We start from the raw sequence: 20,234 nt of genomic DNA on the forward strand, positions 1-20,234 counted from the left end.
GTAGGAGACAGAACATCATAAAATCTACTTTTGTCCTTCAGATGGAATCCATTAGAAGAAACTCAGGCTTTTCTATTAAAAAAATAATTTAATCTAGGGTCTAAATTCTCTGCTGGTGTGAAATGCCACAGATCCATGTGTCTTTCAGCTCAATTGTTCTCCCAAATCAGTACATTTAGAAGAAACTTCATTGAAAGCAATCGAGCTGCAGTGATGTTAAACCAGTGTAAATGAAACGATAATTTAGGCACCTATTTTAATATGTCTCCTGGTATGTGGTTTGCTTTGGTGTTTTGAAAAGACTTCTAGCTCAATGGAGAAATCTGGGAAATAAAAATAAATCTTTCCAGAAGATAATTTTGTTGTCTCTCACTTCAGCTGATTGTATCTTGAATTTCCATGGAGATATGGGGCTGCTTCTGAGTTCATTATGGAAATATATTTTTGACTTCTTACAGGATGAATTTCCTGTCTAAAAGACTGCAAGTACCAGGTGATATATCATTGCAAGTATCCCACTTTACAGCAAAACAGTTTCCCAAGAGAAGTGGTGGAAATCCCATTGCTTTGAAGCACTTAAAACTGGACTGGACAACTCACTAGAAAATATATCACAGAAAACAATGAAGCATTGTCAGGAACTAGACTAAGTGATTTAATAAGGCTTTTCCATCGCTAATTTGTACATCTTTATGATCCTGTGATCAAAGGCCACTTAATTTTGTTCATCTCATGTACTTAGTATTTCAACATTATCTTGCATTTATGAAGTACCTTTGATCCAATGAAACTTAAATGCTTTTGCTGTGTACAGTCCTGTGCTCTAAATTGTCCAATGTAAGAAAAGTCCAGCTCAGCCTGTTACATAAAATTATTTATAAAAATCAGCAAAAATGTAAGACAAAAAGAACACCCAAGGACTGTGTTGAGATCATATCTCATGAACAAGAGCAGTGTAGGACTAGAAATCAATGGACCAAAACAGGTATCCTGGAAATTTGACCTAAATGGTGGAGAAAATAATGAGGGAATAGGATATTTCACCCGTCACTCCTTTTTGGGGTCCTTAAAAAAGGCTTCAGGGGAAGAATCAAGTTAGCTGGCTGGGAATGAGCTTCCCGAGCCTTCCCCACTATCTCCTGGGATCCATTGTGACATCTTTGGACCTTCACTACCTTGATCCTGAGAGATGTCCTGCCCAGTCCTGGCCAGAAAGAGATCCAGATGGCATCAGTACTTCAACCAGCTCCTGCTAAATCCCAAACACCACCTGAAATGTAAGATTTTGGTTCCTGCTGTCACCCATCTCCCATTCATGTGCCCTTCCCCTCCCCTTTTTTTTCTTCTCTTTCCTTTTGCCTTTTGTCTAGAAAGAGTCTGGCTTAGCCAGCCAAGACCTTCTCTTCCTACACTGCTGTGGGCCCATGACCAGAGAGGCAGCTAAAACAATGCCGTAAACAGTCTGATGCTGGTACAAGTTTGACAAGTTTTGGAGCAGCTGATCAGATCATGTTCTGTGGGGGCTGTGTTTCTCCAGCAGCAAGGCTGCAGGTAAGAAGCAGCACTAGAGACAGAAACTGCATTTTCTATCTGTGCTGATCTTTCGTTTCACCCTTTGTGTCTGTTGCTCTTGTTTTGTCTTCAGGGAAACAGGATCAGATTTTAGCAACAGTAATGACAACAGCTCCAGCCCATCTCAACTAACATCGCTTTTCCCCAAAAGGGGCAGTTATTGCCATCTTTAATACCATCTAAAAGATGATCAGACAGGCCTAGTGCCTAAGGGAATGGGAATAAGAGATGTTGGTAAAATAAAAGCCTCACTTAATACTTTACATTTCATATGCTTTACCTGTTTTTCCTTCTTTTTCTGTGAGACCAGATTTCATGGTCCATGGTGAGTTTTTCGTGGCCGTGAATTTGGTAGGGTCCTAGTGATACCACTACATAAAGTGCCATAAAAATGCAGCCATCTCTGGGTTGCATGGCTATTGATTTTACATGCCATCAAAGTCTACAGATGACTCCAAAAAAAAGCTGATTAACTAGAACCAGCTCCTGAGATGTGCTGGGCAACCCCACAACTCCCCCCGATTTCTATAAATTATGCAGCTCTCAGCATCAATCAGGAAAAGGGCCTAAGAGACTCAATGGAAGATAATATGGTTTATGTTAGATTTCTCTCTTAGAAATTAGACCCACAAATTTGGCTTCACAGATGAGAATACCAAACTCTGCTAAAGATACTGGCTCAGATACTGAGCTGGGTCTGCAAAGCACAAAACAAACTCACTAGCCTTGGAAATATAGCTTTAAGTTACCTTTGCACTCCCCTGGGCTGGCTTTGAGCTGATACAGTTCCCTGGCATTGTAGCAGTTGAAGGTCTGCTTTAAATTATACTTGCTGTCTATAGCCCAATGGACTTTATAGCAGCAGTGTCCAGAATGCTGAGACACTTCAACCATTCACCCATTTCCCTGGCCACATGCCTATGCGTTGAAGGGATGGTGCATGTAGTACCAGCAACAATAACTCTATGCCAGTGGAGGATCCGCCTGCATTGAGAGATGATTCTGTGAATGCATCGAGACCTCATGTGAATACTGTGTGCAATTCTGGTCTCCCATGTTTAAGAAAGATGAATTCAAACTGAAACAGGTGCAAAGAAGAGCTAGTAAGATGATACGAAGAATGGAAAACTTACCTTATGAGAGGAGACTTGTTTAGCCTAACCAAAAGAAGGCTGAGGGGAGACATGATTGCGCTCTATAAATACATCAGAGGGCCAAATACCAGGGAGGGAGCAGCGTTATTTAAGTTAAGCACCAATGTGGGCACATGAACAAATGGATATAAACTGGCCATCAACAAATATAGGCTTGAAATTAGTGAAGGTTTTTAACCTTCGGAGGAGTGAAGTTCTGGAACAACCTTCCCAGGGGAGCAGTGGGGACAAAAAACTTAACCGGCTTCAAGACTGAGCTTGATAAGTTTATGGAGGAGATGATATGATGGGACTGCCTACAATGGCATTTGTCTGATCTGCGACTGCCAGCAGCAAATATCTCCAATGGCCGGTGATGGGACACTAGATGGGGAGGGCTCTGAGTTACTACAGAGAATTTTTTCCCAGATGTCTGGCTGCTGGGGGTTGTCCACATGCTCAGGGTCTAACTGATTGTCATATTTGGGGTCAGGAACGAATTTCCCCTTGGATCAGATTGGCAGAGACTCTGGGTTTTTTTGCCTTCCTCTGCAGCTTGGGGCATGGGTCAGTTGCAGGTTTAAACTAATGTAAATGGTGGATTCTGTGCAACTTTAAGTCTTTAAACCATGATTTGAGGACTTCAGTAACTCAGCCAGAGGTTATTGGTCTGTTACAGGAGTGGGTGGGTGAGGTTCTGTGGCCTGCAATGTGCAGGAGGTCCGACTAGACGATCATGATGGGCCCTTCTGGCCTTAAAGTCTATGAGTCTATGAGACTGGATATGGAGACTAGCTGCTTTTTGCCAGTAGCTAAGTGCAAAGTGGCCACAACCTAGGTCCATTATCAGTCTTTGGAAAAGCATTACTTATCCCTCTCCCTCCTGATTCATACTTCTATTCAATTCCCAGCTCTTCTGCTGGCCTGATGGGGGACCTTGGGCATGTCACTTTCCTCCTTGTGCCTCAGTTTCTCCATCTGTAAAATAGGGGTAATGATACTGATCTCTTTTGTAAAGTGCTTTGAGATCTAAGATCAGAATAGCACTGAGTAAAAGCTAGGTATTATTATTACTACATTAATAATATTTTGCTTTATAATGGCTTTTACTACTGCATCGTGCTGTATTTCTTTATAGACTATGTGTTATCTGATTAAAGTTCCATTGATTCATAATTTATGTTAAAGTGTTTTTATCATTATTATCCGTATAGTTATTAGAAGGGTTACTCCAGTCAAATCAATTACATGTAGAGGTTTACGCAGCATAGGAATACTGAAACAGACTAGTGCTAACTTGATTAGATGGATCCCCTGCTCCTAGCAGTGGCCTTCATCTCTTCCTCTTTTCATATCTCAGCTGAAAAATATCTCTCTTCAATTGCTGTCCCACTCTGCTATTATTTATGGCATTGTGTTATTAACTCTGTAAAACATTTCAGGATGCTGTTTGTGTACCAAATAAAGTTGTATTGTATTGCAATGAAGTTAAGGGATCGCTGAGATCTGTGAACTGTTTGTATATATATATATCTGTATATAAATAAAAGTAATAATTTTTGCTCTGAGGAAACTTATGACTCTTGGGCCAACAGATGTAAATTGACAATGCTGTACAGAAGTAAAGATAATAAATTGCAAACTCTTTGGAGTAGGGGGTCTCTTTTCTTTTAATTTCAGTGGGTAAAAAACAGCTTAAATTTTTCCTCCTCACTGGAAAACAGGAAGGGGAGAAGAAAGAGTGAGAAAGTGTTCCCAAGGGAGAATTTTTTTTTTTTTTTTTTTCAAATTAAAACAAAACAAAGGGTTTTTTGTTTTGAATTTTTCCATCAAAAATGGAAAATTTGAACCAAAAAATTTTCATCTGAAAAGAAGTTCCAGTGGGGAATGTTCCATGAGCTCTAGTGATGACAGATAAATTATTAGAAATGCAGTTCAAGTGTACTGACTGAAAGGTTTAGCCAATTGTTTAGCCAATCTTTACAATCTCTTTCATGTAAGAGATTTTCCAATCCCTCCATCATCCCTGTTGATCATGCCCAAACCCCCATCAGTTCTGCAATATCTTATTTCAGATGGGGTGACCAGTACCGCACACAGTATTTCAAATGAGGCCACACCATTTATTTACCTGAAGGCACTAGACTATTCTCTGTATTATTCACTCTTCCATTCCATCTGTGTCCTAACATCGTTACTTCTTTGACCAGAGCCGCCCATTGAGACTGAACACAAACCCAGCTTGATGAAACAAACTTACCCACAGTGGTAGCCGCTCATGACTAACTCCAGGGCAGGATGGAGAATTATCCTCCTACTCAGAATCAGGCACCACCTGGGTCCTCGTGCCCCAAGGTAGGGGATTTCCCTGCACAGTTCTGGGTTTTAGGGGCACACTTAGGGAAGGCATGGCCCCGGCTGTCCCTCCTGCCAAGGCTGCTTCTGCGTCTACCATTTGGAGTCTCTATCTGGTTCTCCTCCCCCTCCCCCCTCCGCCATACACACACCCACCCAGGCAGAGCGTGGGGAGGAGAGGCACATTCCTGTCATTTATGTCAACGTGATCATGCATATTCATTGAATTAGAGTATTAAGATATTTGCATGAAATCTCCAAATTTTGGAACCTCTTGCCTATATAGATAGGATAGATCATTAGATTAGATAGATAGTATTGCAGGGTACCTCCTTCACCTCATCGGCCTCAGCATTTCTCCCTTCGGCAGTGGCAGGGCCTGGAGTAAATCGGTCTGACTCTGGAGGGTTTTTCCCTTCACTCTGGTTTTATTTTTCCTTATTTACATGGTAGGCCTCAGGGTAGGCCCAAGAAGTTCTCTTAAGAAAAAACAAAAAAATCCTGTCCCTGCCCCCTCTCCCTGGTGTTACCCTACTATGCTGGCTCCTCCTTGCCAGTCCTTCCCCCAAGCAGCTGTTAACTCAGTTTCTTTCCCTATCGGGAGGAGAGAGAGCCTTCCACCAAGCCTTTCCTTTCTGGTGGTGCCACTACCCCATTGCAGCCTGTCTCTCATCTCTCCCCTCCTCACTCTCCCCAGAAGAGATTGTAAGGTCACTGACAGCCTTTAACTGGCCTTAACCTGAGGTAACCTTTTTTCAGCTCATAGGGAACAGGACCTTCGCCATCCAAGGGCTGATATATCTGCCCTCCACCACTCTGTCTGTCAGGATTGACTTTGTCACGATAGATAGATCCACTACTTCTAGCCACTTCCCATTAATAGCCATATGTACAACCCACCACACAGACCATATGCTTTTTCTCTTAGGTCTCCTCTACACAGTTCTTTAATTCACACCAGAGGGGTGTCAATTTTAGTCCCCACTAGTGTGTCATGCACTAACTGACCTACGTGGACCCTCGTGGCGCATACTAAAAGTTCCCACATTAACATAGGCCTGTCTGAAACAGGGCTACGGTAATGCACACCAGAGAACTTTCGGTGCATGCCAGCAGGGCGCACACAAGCTAGTCAGCACGCAGCATGCTAGTGCAGACTACAATTTACCCCTCTGACGTGGACTAAAGCACCATGTAGACAAACATTTAGTATATGTTTCATACTCCAGATGTATCTGGGGTCTGTTAGTGTCTTTGACTAGCTCTCTATGACTTTCCCTAGTTCAAAGGAATCTGAAGACGCTATTGTTTCACATTCTTTCCTCTGTTTTTCTTTTGAGTAGAGCGTGTATATTTCGCTTGAGCACAGGGTGTATTTTTCTCAAGCTCTTCTTTCTTGAGTTCCCAGTCTTCATCTGTCTGGTCCAGTTGAATTCCTTTCAATCCTGCCACCAAACGGTAGTCCCTGCACTCCACCTCAGCTCTACGGAAGAAAGAAAAAACGTTGCCATAACCATTGCACACTGCACAGTCAGACCACGCTTGTAGGACTGCTGTGGACTTTCCATTCAATGAAACAAACTAAAACATTGCAAACCGGTCATACACAAAAATTCAGTTAAAAATAACCAGCCTAAGTTTCTTCATTTCCCCTCTTTCTGCTATCGCTTATTATTTAGAACTGGAGATGGTTCAGAACCAAAACATCAGAACAGCAAGAAAATCTGAAGAAGTTTCAATCCCAATCTACACTTTGCAGCTGGTGGTGTCTCTAAAGTGGTCTGAACCAAACCTGGAACTATAACAACCCTAAACTTAATTTTGCATCCAAATCCAGATCTGAACTTGGCAACTCAAGCCCACTTCTTCTTAGAAATACATTGTTCTGCTTTATTCACTAATGCAACTCTGTATAGCATTCTGGGATACAGTTTGCATGGAAGATGCTATAAAAAATAAAGCTGTGTTGTAGAAGTTCAAATTTTAAACTAGAAAATTAAAGAAAAATTACCATAGTATGCTAGCAGGATCTCTGGCATTTCTTACATTTAGCTTTAGTGCACTGTCATGAACATCTGTCCTTCTACAAGACAATTTAAAAATTTATTTTATTTCTGTGCATGGCTCTTTGGATGAAAGTGCAGATATCCGTGAGTGACACTGATACTCATGAAGAGGATACTCTTGCCATGTACATTCCTCATTAATCAGGTGATTAATTAGGAAGAGAAACATATCCACTTATTTTATTTTGTTTAACTATTCAAAGCTGTGTTTTCTGTATATGGGCTGCAGACTCAGGGTAGTGCATATGTCAACCAGGGACAAAACTTCTGTACCTCTTCAAGAATGACAGCCAATAGTTGTAATGTTCAAAATGGAGGTAAGGCTATTGTATCCAAGATAATTTTCCTGGCGATCACAATAACTGAGGCTACTGAAGGGCTACCTCTACCCTGCAGGAAGTATCCTTTAAGTTCCTGAGAGTTTAGACCTCATGGTTAAACCATTAATCCATCTTTAAGAAAAGGATTGATGATTTTCCATGGACAAAGCCTAGATACATAACAAAAAATTGAGAATAATAAGGGCCTGCTCCTGGCATTTGCTGATGATTGCAACTCCCGTTGATTTCAAGAGATACTGTGAATTCTGGCACCATTCTGTATGAGGCCCCATCAGGGTTGACAGAAGACAGCTTGACCAGTAAGGGGCCTCCTAGAACAGCAACTGTGGCTTCAACATTAAGCACTCTGAAAATGAGATGGCAACACACCAGAGCGCCAGGTTCTCAGCTTCCTTGAACCTTGGTTAGCCATCAGCACCGGTGCAAAATTAGTGTAAAAGAACCCAAGATGGGGAATTTCTGCTGCAGACCAAAACTGATGTAAATTGTGTTTTTGTTGTTCCAGAACAAACTCCAGGCCTCTGACACAAACATTGTTTTTAACTCTGTATAAAACTCTCCACGTGACACGCAAATATCAGGGAGTGACCCAGACCCTCAGTAACAGAATACACCTCACATTTACATGCCTAGTATAGCAGGAACAATTCCATTTAAGTATACATATTAAGCCATGTTTTGCATGCGTGACATACAGAGAGAAGGGCAGTGCATCTGTTGCCCAGTTTCTAACAGAGTGCTGCATGAAAACCTTTGACCTCTGGAACAGAACTTGTGTACATCTTAAACAATGGGAGGCAACAGTTGTAATGTTCCCAAAGCTGTAATTTTCCCTCATCCACTGTCAGTTTCTTGGCGTTTCTAAGAGGTGAGGCAGTTGTTGGCTTTTGGCTAAATTCATTGTGGCTGTCAAAAAAGAGAGGCCTGAACTCAGGTGATAAGATCTTGACCATTCTGGGGATCTCCAGGTTTTGCTTCTTGTGCACAGCAATGCTAAGGGTTTTCTATATGGCATTCTCTGCTAGCTTCTATTCTAGACCAATGCATAACGAGCATTCACAGCTGTCAGCTGATTTCTAAGCTCTCCCATCCTCTGGGCAGCCTGTTTATAGGGCTTTTACCATGTCGGAATTGCAGATTTCAGCCCCCTTTCTTCATCCACCTAAACCTGCGAATCTCCAAGCTGATAGCCTGGTGGCGCCTCATGTTTATGTTTTTCTCCTTAGTCAACAGCATCCCTTTCTTCTGTGACATCTACAAAATGCAATGTAATTATTCTGTTCCCAGTCTCTCAGAAAATAACACTATGAAAGACTTGATCTTGGAGACAAATTTGTTTTTCTTTTCCGTGGCATTGGATTTTCTGTGGCTTTTGCCACATTCATCATTTCTCCCCTCCTCTTCTTCTTCTCTCTCTGGAGTCACACCTGGCAGATGCAAAACAGGTAAGCCAGTTTCAGGAGCCCCCATTCAAGAAGTGAAAAGCACAATGTCCTTCTGTGATGGGCTGTGGACCCCACACTGGCCCTGCAAGAGCTGGGTTAGGTCAGGAGGGCCCAATCAGCTAATTAGGCTGCAAACAGGGGAGCTTTAGGCTGGAGGCAGCTAACTAGAGAGAAGCTCACCTGCAAGGGACAGGTGCGGCTGATACAAAAGACCAGAAAACTGGAAGCAGAGGGTGCAGCAGGGGGAAAGATGCAGTCACTCCCTGGGGGAAGGGAGGAGTGTTTGGGTTGAGTTATTCCCAGGGAGGAGGGAGACTGGCAAATGCAAAGGAGTGGGAAAGGCCAGGAGGTATGGAAGTAGCTTAGGAAAAGACAGCAAGGTTCAGGGAATGAGCTGGAACCCGGAGTAGAGGGTGGGCCCATGTTCCCCTGCCAGCCACTGTGGGAGTGGTACTATGAGGCAGTGAAGCAGAAGACTGCCTGAGATGGCTGGAGAGCAGGAACCTAAGGGGAAACTACACTAGTGACCTGGCCAGAGGGCTGAGTCAGGGAGAGAACGCTGTAGTTCCTGAGAGCAAGAGAGGGAGCAGAGGACAAACTGATGGGCTGTGAATTGGAAAGTAAATTTCTCTTTTAAAATATGTATTTAATCAAAAATCTAGGCCTGTCTCTCACACCGGTGAAATGTAGCTGGTTCTCAGGACCTGCATTAAAATTGCCTGGGGTCTGCTTCAGCTGCCTGGCTGTCTCACGAAACTGGAGCTGAAGCTGCAATTGCTGTTGTCACCCCATACTCCAGCTTGAGAGGGTGGATGTCACATCACCAGAGAAGGCCTTCGTCAGCTCCATTGTCTGTCCTTAATCACCGGCATGTGATCTAGCCCAAAGGGTTTTATTTTTAAAAACATTTTGTTTCAGAATTGTTTTTGCCATTGTAACATGTTTTATTTGTCTGAAGGCTCCTGGGTGTTACATGATATATTACTTTGCTTCATAACTCGTGTTAATGTGCTTTGACTATTAATAATGGTGTTGTTTATTAAAACTTTTACTCCAGTAAACTGAATTAAATATGGAGTGCCTGGCTTTCATTTACACTACGTCCCCTTTACACAACTCTGGGGTGGAAAGGGCATGGGGCAGCGTCCCTGCAGGGCCCTACTGGCTCTTGCCCCTGCTGGGCTGAGAAAGTCACACAGAGACCTTTTGGTGCAGTGCCCACCTGGTGCTTTTATTTATAGGCTGTGCTCCTACCACCTTTCCACCGTACACGTAGTCCCCTTCTTGCAGTCCACCGGCAGGAGAGAGGGGGCAAGCTATCTCTCTCTCTGCTTCCCCTCACTGCCTTTCCTCTCCTGCAGCTTTCCTCTTTCCAGCCCCCCCCCCCCCCCCGGCTTCCTTCCCCTGGGACTCTTAGCCAGCCCCAGCCTGATGAGGCAGCAGCTGTTCAAGCTTCCCCAATCTGGGACAGGTGGTCAGGGCCGGCTCCAGCATTTTCGCCGCCCCAAGCAGCAATAAATCAATCAATAAAAGCTGCGATCGGCAGCACTTCGGCGGGAGCTCTACCGCCAGCGCTTCATCCTGCGGCGGCAATTCAGCGGCAGGTCCTTCCCTCCTAGCGGGACTGAGGGACCCGCCGCAGAAGAGTCAGACATGCCGCCCCTTTCTGTTGGCCGCCCCAAGCAGCTGCTTGCTGCGCTGGTGCCTGGACCCGGCCCTGCAGGTGGTCTACCCAGCTCCCATTAGGGTGACCAGATGTCCTGATTTTATTGGGACAGTCCTGCTTTTTGGGTCTTTTTCTTATACACGCTCTTATTATCCCCCACCCCCGTCCCGATTTTTCACACTTGCTGTCTGGTCACCCTAGCTCCAATTCACCTCTCTTAATTGGAGCTGGAGTGAGAGAGGGTTGGCTGAGCATTTTTCTGCTTAATACCCTGTCACAGGGCCCTTAATGTACCTAAAAATCAGAGCAGAAAGTTTGGCAGCTAGTTTCACAACATGGAACCTGCACTATTGGAACAGACCAGCGGTCTGAGACATATCCTCCCTTTAGTAATGGTGTCACTGGCTCTTCATCTCATTCTGGGATACAATTTGGGTGAAATTAGCTATTCCACATACAGTTGTATTGTATCTTTGAGATGTAACTAAGCTAGTAAAGCCAAAGAAAATGTTTTGTTCAGATCCCAGTTAGAATCATGGCCCATTTCCAGCAGCTAGTGTAAATTGGCATAACTCCATTGAAGTCAACACTAATTTTCACCACAAGCAAACACATATGGTCAACATGCCAAACATACAAATGGCCCGTTGGGTCAGTTGATTGTGGAAATCACATGTGTAATTCTAAATGATAGCTTTTAACAGTGTAAAAACATTGTATTCCAAAGGTGAGAAACAGTGAAAACTTACAGAATAGTATACTGACTTGACAGATCTGGCTAAATTTGAATGGGTACATTTTCGTTTGAATATTAAGCAGGAAAAAATCAAGGATATGTGCTCTAATTTCATAGTTACATATAGTTAGTGCAGTGGTGGTGGTGTACATGTTTCTTGAATATATTATTTTTTGCCTGCGATTAGACGTAGAACTGTTTTTTATTCTGAATAAAGAATTTCTTTGATTTATCCTTTCTTTTGCAAATTATTTGTGAACCAATTCTGATTTCTACCAGAGTAACTGTTATTTCTAAGTATTAACCAGTTAGCTTGGATGAACAGTGTTCTGCCAAAGGGCTGTTCACTTTACCTATTCAGTGTTCATGCTATGCAATTAGGGTGACCAGATAGCAAGTGTGAAAAATCGGGACGGGGGTGGGAGGTAATAGGAGCCTATATAAGAAAAAGACCCAAAAATCGGGACTGTCCCTATAAAATCGGGACATCTGGTCACCCTATGTGCAATTGGTCACCTAAGTCACACAATTCTTTCAGCTTCCTCAATGGATGTCTGAGGCTTTTAAAAAATAAAACCAACAACTGGTGAAGAGCAAATGACAAATAGTCCTCTTTATGCACGAATACCCCCCTTTTGCATGTGAATATGGGTAGTCATATGACAAACAACCAATCCCCCCAAATATCTGTGGGAACATAATCCCAATGGCATGAATGTTTGTGAAGAGTTAAGAAAAAGGGGCCTGGCTACCCATTCAGAATTCAAAGACTTGCTAGTGAGAAGCCTTATGGATGCAATGTAAATGCCAGAGGTAGTTATGAGACAATAGAGCTGGTTGGAACATTTTCCACAAAATGCTTTTTCATCGGAAATGTGGAAAGACACGAAACTTTGAAATCTTAAAAGTCTTCGCAGAATTAAATTGTCACTCTCTGGCCAGCTCCGCACAACTTAACTCTCCCTTCTACCTTCCAAGGCAGCAGCTGGGATTTCTTGGGTTTAGACCCAGAAAGCAGGAACTGGTTTGTGTAAATTGGACTGCCTAGAGTATTCTATTTTGTTTTGGAAAATAAACATAAAAACCTCACAGTCCTACTATTCACTCACAAGAAAACTGCGTAGCAGTGACAGCACCAATTGAAGAAAGCTGGTTAGGCTGTTTTCTATTTCTCCCGTCATAGAACCAGGATACAGCTGTAGCTCATCAGCCTAGAAGTGGGAACTATGGATACGTCTACTATGTCAGCTGATGCGGGCTCAGGCTGCAGGGCTATAAAATTGCAGTGCAGACATTTGGACTCAGGCAGGAAACCAGGCTTTGGGACCCTCCCTCTCCTGGGATCCCAGACTATGGGCTCCAGCCCAAGCCTGGACATCTACACTGCAATTTAATTGCCCCACAAGCCTGCGTCAGCTGAGACAGGCCAGCGGCGGGTGTTTTATTGCAGTGGAGACATACCCATAGTTTTCTGAAGAGCTCAGCTCCCCTGTAAGCACCACTGTGAAGCGGCCAGATTTTCACAAGGGCTCAGTACCCAGAAGCTCCTGTTTATTCTCTCTTGAAAATCTGGCCACTTCATTTCAGAGCTTAAATAGTCATAGAACATTTAAAATTCAAGCCACTTATTTATGTGCCTTAAGGGGAGCTCCTGGGTACTTAACTCTTTAGGAAACCTGGACCTATAGCCAGAATACTTTGAAAAGATAGAAAATGATGAAGTGCTGTTCAGTGGCAGCAAGCCACTTAAGATAATTGGCTCAGTGGATTCACTGAAATCAACAAAGGTCTTTCCATTTGCTCACTCCTGTGCAGAAGCCCAGCAGAAGGCCTAAGCACATTTATATGCCACTTAAACCTTAGGGCTTGCACAGGTTTAGAGTGACATGCAAGTTGAGGGGGAGGGATAGCTCAGTGGTTTGAGCATTAGTCCCCTAAACCCAGGGTTGTGAGTTCAATCCTTAAGAGGACCGCTTAGGGATCTGGGGCAAAATCAGTACTTAGTCCTGCCTAGTGAAGGCAGGGGGCTGGACTTGATGACCTTTCAAGGTCCCTTCCAGTTCTAGGAGATAGGATATCTCCATAGGCCATTGCGCTGGCCCTCTATAGGAGTGAATTTCACCTTCACTGGCTTCCACTTCATTTACTGCAGCTGTGTGCAGAATTCTGTCACTACTTACATTTCTAAGAACTTCACGCAGTCTTTGTGTCCGTAGATTTCTGCAGTCCTTTTCGGAGTGTCCCCATAGAGATCTGCTGCATCGATGGCGGCATGCAAAAAATGAAGAGTCCTTAGCACACCTAGTCTTCCTGACTCAGCCGCAAAATGAGCTGGAGTCCAACCCACATCAGTTCTCAAGCAAAGGCGAGCGCCATGGTGCACAAGTAGCTTTACCATCTCCGATTGCCCTTGTAGATATGCAGAAAACACAGGGAGGAAAAAAATGGTTCAAAGGTGAAAATATTCAAGATGTTCTATAAACTATATGGCAGTGTAAAGAATCTGAGTCCACGGACAACAAGCACGGCAGTGACGTCACCAGGAACTCTGGTTCCAACACACACAAACCTCTACCACTTGTGCTGATGCTCTGCTAGCTGAACTCGTGTTAGGTCTTATAACCTCTGTAGACAGAAAATAGCCACAATCAGCTGATTCGGTCTGACCTTCCATCCAGAGAAGGGTACTGAGGTTCAGATCCACACATGTGGTATACGGTATATTACATACTCCCTCTAGTTAGTATATTACATACTCCCTCTAGTTAGGCAGAGCTTGTCCTCGAGCATCTGGGCTACAGGAATTCAAATCTCAGCAGCCGGACGACATCCACTATGAATGCAGTGCCAAGCATACGAGCTTCAGCTGGGGTGACCATGGTTTATGGGTGTGGATTGGTCGTTGCTGCGTTTCCAGCACTTGCAAATCTGAGTCTTGTGATTTTCTTTTTAGGGCATGGATATTTTTTTTAAATCATTAGGGACTCACACCAGCATAATTAAAATCTATATTTTGAATACCGTTTTAAAAATAACCAGATCCCCAGTCTCTTTGTCCAGACCTCATGGCCTGGGAGCAGGGCCGGCTCAGGCTTTTTTGCTGCCCCAAGCAGCGAAGGGGAAAAAAACCCGCTGCTGGCTTCATTCCTCGGTGGCAATTCGGCGGCGGGTCCTTCGGTCCGAGAGGGACTGAGGGACCCGCCGCCGAAGATGCAGACATGCCGCCCCTTCCCATTGGCCACCTCAAGCACCTGCTTCCTTCGGTGGTGCCTGGAGCCAGCCCTGCCTGGGAGATGGATAAGCCAATCAGGGTACATCTACAGCAAAAAAACCCTCAGCAAAGAGTCTCAGGGTATCTCTACACAGGGATAAATGACCCATGGCACAGTCATGGCTGGCCTGGGTCAGCTGTGAGGCTAAAAATAGCAGTGCAGACATTCAGAATCAGGCTGGAGCCTGGGCTCTGGAACCAGCGAGGAGGGACGGTCTTGGAGTCCATGCTCCAGCCGAAGCCCAACCAACTGCACTGCTCTGTTTAACCCCACAGCACAAGCCCTGGGAGCCCGAGTCAGTTGATCTCAGCTCTGAGATTCGCTAATGCATTTTTTTTTTCCTGCTGGGTAAACGTACCCTTTGAGACTTACCTTGTTCTATGGCCTTACCTGGAAATACACACACATTTTTGATCAGCCCAGTATAACAAACACTGCAGCACAGATAAGTAAAACACCAAGTGCAGAATTCACCCACAATAGCCCTTAGATACCATCTCTGTGCCATGTTAACTTGCCTCCCAGTCGGGACCCTGCTCATCTGCAGAATATTTAACCACAGACCATTGTATTGTAGTCATTAACTCTTTATATTTCACTGAGCCTTCATGCATCCCAGGTGACATTAGTCAATCACAGAAAAACTACATCTCTCAGCAATATCCTGTTCAGCAGTGATCACGGGAAGAAAGAAACTGCAGAGAGTTTCACTCAATTCCTAGAGTGCCCTAGTGGCTGACCAGAAAGCAGTGCAGATAGATCAGTGTTTCTCAAACCGGGGTCGTCGCCTGTGTAGGCAAAGCCCCTGGCGGGCCGGGCCGGTTTGTTTACCTGCCCCATCCACAGGTCCGGCCCATCGCAGCTCCCACTGGCCGTAGTTTGCTGCTCCGGGCCAATGGGGGCTGCTGGAAGCAGCGTGGGCTGAGGGACGTATTGGCCGCCACTTCCAGCAGCTCCCATTGGCCTGCAGCGGCGAACCGCGGCCAGTGGGAGCCGCGATCGGCCGGACCTGCGGACGGGGCAGGTAAACAAACCGGCCCGGCCCGCCAGGGGCTTTTCCTACACAAGCGGCATCCCAAGTTTGAGAAACACTGAGATAGATGCTTCACAAAAACAGACAAGCGAGAAGAAGAGAAAAAAGAGAAATGGAGAGGAGACAGGGCACTGAAAGGCAATGAGGAAGGCAAAAAGACATTGGAGACAGGTTATGGGGGACAGAAGTGCAAGTCTGCGAAGCCTACCAAATATGGCTCTAGCATAGAAATAAATACTTAGGTCCTTACTTGTTATTCCATTGATTCCAAAGGGAGTTTTGCCAGGCTGAAGGCTGAGTAAGAACAGAGTAAAGACCTCAGGATTTGACTCACAGATTTTTTTTAGTTTGGGGAGGGAGGGAGGCTTGGGTGGGAGTTGGAAAGACATAGATTTTTCTGTGCAAAAACCTGTCCTTCCAGCTTGTTCTCAGCTTTGTATTCCATCCACGCTTACACATGATTTCTTTTCCTGAAATGCTGAGGGAGAGGGAGAAAACCTGGCTGAGTTCGGACATGAATACAAAGCACAGCTCTGGGCTGCACAGAGTGTGAAACTGTTCATCCAGGTCAGTGAAAAATATTGAGGGAAATGTACATTTTATATTTATGTTTAATGCTTTGAAGAGCTGGATGTAGGGTGTTTAGATTTTGTGTGCTGGTTGCAGGGGGTTAGCATTTTGCGTACTATTGTGACACAATACAATACACAATGGACCGGAGCCTCTATTGAAGTCAATGGAGCTATGCCAGTTTACATTAGCTGAGAACCGGCCCAATATCAATAACTTAACCCATACCTTTTATACCCAACTATCATTAACCTGCCACAGTGATATATCACTTTGTTTCCCACCCTTCCAAACTCATATATTTCATTTAACCTTTTATCACTTGTTCTCCTCAGCTACCCCCAATCCCAGGGTTTCATATAATCACATATTCTAACGTAGGTCCCAATCCTGCAGGGTGCCTTTAATCCCTGCTGAAGCTAATGGGAGTTGAGAGCACTAGGTAACTGCAGGAGATGCTCAGCAACTTGCAGGATCAGGCCCTTAGAATGTAAGTGTAATGCTGATGCTCCAGGTTGGGTCATCAGCAGCAGGGATCAGACCTCTGGATCTCAATACATAAGGCTCTACTGCCTGAGCTAAAAGATGCAGCTCTCTGAGCCAAGGATATAGCAGGCTCATCAGTCTCTAGCTGGTCTAGCCACCACTAGAGGGGAACAGAGTGCCACACTAAGTAGGCATCACTTACATAAACTAGAAATGGCATTGATATGCCTCTGCCAGCTGGCACGCTCTGCACATCATGTGTAAGGCTCTTAGGCAGGTAATTAGGGAGTTAACAACAGAGATAAAACTCATTACATGTCTTACAAAGGGATATCACATTAACTGGGATCGAAGGTGCTTCGAGCAACCCTAACTCGTCACTGCTTTTGTGCAGTGTATTTTTAGCGCACACCAATTAATATAAGTTTAATCGTATCCCCCTTGCATAAGTCTCTGTTGGCACTTCCCCAAGCTTCCTAACTTTTATAAGGGTTAATCCTTATATGTGATCCAAGGGCCAATGAAGTCAAGGGAACCCTTTTTCCTGGATTTCAAAGGGCTTTAGATCAGGCCCATAGCCCCCGTAACAAAGTAATTATTTGTTCTGAATGTGTAGTATTTCATTTCATTCCATCTGGGAACAACATCTCAGGGGAAAGTCCAGCGGCAAGGAAAAGTGAATTAATAATGACTGAAACAATAAAAGTCACCAAATAAGGTAAGAATTTCTTTGTCCTTCTAGAGGATCATCAAGGATCTCAAAGCTTTTTACAAATGTTAATGCATTATAATGCAGCTCTACCGCAAAGGATGGCAAAGTGATTTGAATGGTATTGAAATGGTCTGTTTCTTGTGTCTCAATGCCCTGTAGACCACATGTACTTGGTGAATAAATGTGTTCAGGGTTTAAGCCAATCTCTAACTATTAGAGATCAGCATGAGACAAATGTGGGGGGCAGATTATCCCACATCTGCCTACTGTGAGGTTCTTTCACCTTCCTCTGAAGCATCTGGTACTAGTCACTGTCAGAGACAGGGTACTGGACTAGATGGACTTTAGGTCTAACCCTGTCTGGTGATTTCAGTTCCTATGCAAGTAAAAAGATGTTTGTTTCCCCCCTCATTAATTGCCCTGTAAATTCAACCTGGGATCTGAGGGTCAAGCTGGATTCTTTCCTTCTCATGCACTGTCACCTGTTGTAAAGATTCTGCAGGCTAAATTAAGCTCTCAGTGACTCCCATACAAACCATTTTCTTTTAAAATTAAGTCCTTGGTTACATCCGCACAGTTCCACCCACTGCCTTCTAGGGGTCGTACCTGGTTGGACCTCAATAAATAGTTCTGATGCTAAAACACAAAACGTCAGGTGCAGGCAGGATCTGGTCCTGCATTGCTGATTTGAAAAATTCAACACTAAAAATAAAAGTGGGAGGATTTTAAATCACTGTGTAGTTACTGTGCTCAATCTGTTTTTCCTAAATGCCCATTGTGTTTACACATTGATTCCCCTTTCACACAGGTGTAAATCAGGAATAACTCCACTCAAGTCAACGCAGCTATTCCAGTGTGAAATCAAAGTGAGGGAAGAAACAGGGCCCTTGTATTGTACACAGTGTGTAAAAATTACACATTATCCCTTTAAAATAATCATACTTTATATAGACAAGAAATGATCATTTGGGGTCCAATTCCACAAGTTCTTTTACAGGCAAAATTCCCTTTTAATTTCAATATTTTGTCTGTTTGGGCAAGGACAGAAGAATCAGAACCTTTCAGTGTAATTATCGGTACGCTGCATAATCCCATTAACAGCCTGCACAGCAGTGGTGCTACAACAATTTGTATAGTGGGGGTGCTGAGAGCCATTGAACCAAACTGTAAACCCTGTATATGATGGAAACTACTTCAAGCCAGGGGGTGCGGCAGCACCCCCAACATCCCTAGTTCCAGCACCTATGCTGCATAGTGTAGTATAATAATAAGCAGCACTATCTTCTATAACTTCAAGGTCAGCATCTACATGGGCTACTGAGTACACGGCCCTCTTACCTTTAGCAGAAGCCCAGTGTAATGGTGTCCTGTCATTCCAGTCCGTATCTTTGTAATTCACATCACAAAGCCCTTTTTTCAGAAGCTCATTCACTAAATCATAATCGCCCAGAGCTACAGCTTCATGAAGCTCTGTCATGTTGCACAGTTCTGACAACCCCTGGTACAAGAACAACAAAACAACAACTTCATGCACATGCTTTATATAGCAGTTTTCAGTAACTGTGGCTCAGAAAGCCTCTGCCCAAGAGACAATTTGAATGGATTAGGCAGTGTCCAAAATTCAGACATTAACCATCTGTAGCAAGATTTTATCGAAGGCCAAAACAAGAAAGGCAGAGAGACAAAAAGAAAGGAAGAAAATTAACATCCACAGTTAATTGAACTTAAACCAATCACTGATTACAGTCTGCTGGTGATGTTTGCTAGGTATTTAGTCTCTGAGTTCAGGGAAATCTGTTACAAAGTGCACCTCAGTATATAAAGAAAACCACAGATAAAACCATAGTGCATTTCTCAAAGATGTCGCTGAAGCTCTGCCAGCTCACAACACACATTGGCCTCCAGGTCTGTTGTTACTTATTTACCATGGAAACTGGCTCCTCCCTTGTTAAAGCTGCAGGCTTATTGTACAGATTTGTTTTTGTTTTAAAGAAAAGATGTAACTGCTCAGATATTCCCCATGTTATTCTGGGCAGATCTTGACACACCACACTGCTTATAAAAAAATATAATGCTGTTCTCCCCCACCGGCATGCTCTGCATTTGTGCAGGAGCCTTGAGGCTATTCCACAGCACAGGCACTATCCTATGAATCCAACTGGGTGTGAGGCCTGTGCAATATGTGTTATCACGCTTTGGGTCCCCCATTGTGTTAGGAGATCACTTAAGTGGCTGCTTTGCTGACAAATTACGAGCATCCCCAGAAAACAAAACTAGCTCTTCTAGGAACCAGGGGCGGCTCCAGGCACCAGCGCACCAAGCGCGTGCCTGGGGTGGCAAGCCGCGGGGAGCGGCCTGCCGGTCGTTGTGGGGGCGGCAGTCAGGCTGCCTTCGGCGGCATGCCTGCTGGAGATCCGCCGGTCCCGCGGCTTCGGCAGCAATTCAGCAGCAGGGATGCCGATGGCGTGGCACCGGCGGACCTCCTGCAGGCATGCCGCTGAATCCGCGTGACCAGCGGACTGCCCGCAGGCGCGCCACCGAAAGCCGCCTGACTGCCGTGCTTGGGGCGGCAAAAACCGCCCCTGCTAGGAACACTGGGTATTTCCTCCAGTGATGTACTCAGCTGGAAGGATCATTGCTAAGGAAAGCTCTCCCTTCTTCCAAGTGCAGAATGCAGTACTCGTCTCTTACCAAACAGGGGAGCTAGGAGCCGGGCTTGGGAGATTGATGCAGGTTTTACTATAATAGATGCACAGGGTCTACAAGCATAGCGCAAGCAGAAGGGGTAAAGGGATCATCTCTTTTAATGCAAAGGGTGCCATTCACCCCTCCTGGCACAAAGCCTCA

General features: G+C 44.5%; 1 protein-coding gene across 1 annotated transcript; it reads right to left on the reverse strand.

Moving 5' to 3' along the window:
- Positions 1-6,362: 6,362 nt before the first annotated feature.
- ANKRD66 (ankyrin repeat domain 66) lies at positions 6,363-18,876 on the reverse strand. Its single transcript, XM_024215736.1, has 3 exons — positions 18,726-18,876; positions 13,495-13,723; positions 6,363-6,543 (listed from the first exon to the last, which is right to left on the reverse strand). The coding sequence occupies exons 1-3, from the start codon at positions 18,862-18,864 to the stop codon at positions 6,363-6,365; spliced, it is 549 nt and encodes a 182-aa protein (XP_024071504.1). The 5' UTR covers positions 18,865-18,876.
- Between the last annotated feature and the right edge of the window lie 1,358 nt (positions 18,877-20,234).

This window comes from Terrapene carolina, unplaced genomic scaffold (genome assembly GCF_002925995.2).
Source record: "Terrapene carolina triunguis isolate 2854851 unplaced genomic scaffold, T_m_triunguis-2.0 Scaffold42, whole genome shotgun sequence".
NCBI lineage: Eukaryota > Metazoa > Chordata > Testudines > Emydidae > Terrapene > Terrapene triunguis.

What these genes read in the sequence shown, in the direction of transcription:
- ANKRD66 (XM_024215736.1), bottom strand. Translation starts at nt 18,864, where the DNA reads ATGACAGAGCTTCATGAAGCTGTAGCTCTGGGCGATTATGATTTAGTG. An exon ending in ACACTGGGCTTCTGCTAAAG is followed by an intron (nt 13,724 to 18,725) that starts GTAAGAGGGCCG and finishes CATATCTACAAG; the next exon opens with GGCAATCGGAGATGGTAAAG. An exon ending in TGCGTGAAGTTCTTAGAAAT is followed by an intron (nt 6,544 to 13,494) that starts GTAAGTAGTGAC and finishes TTTCTTCCGTAG; the next exon opens with AGCTGAGGTGGAGTGCAGGG.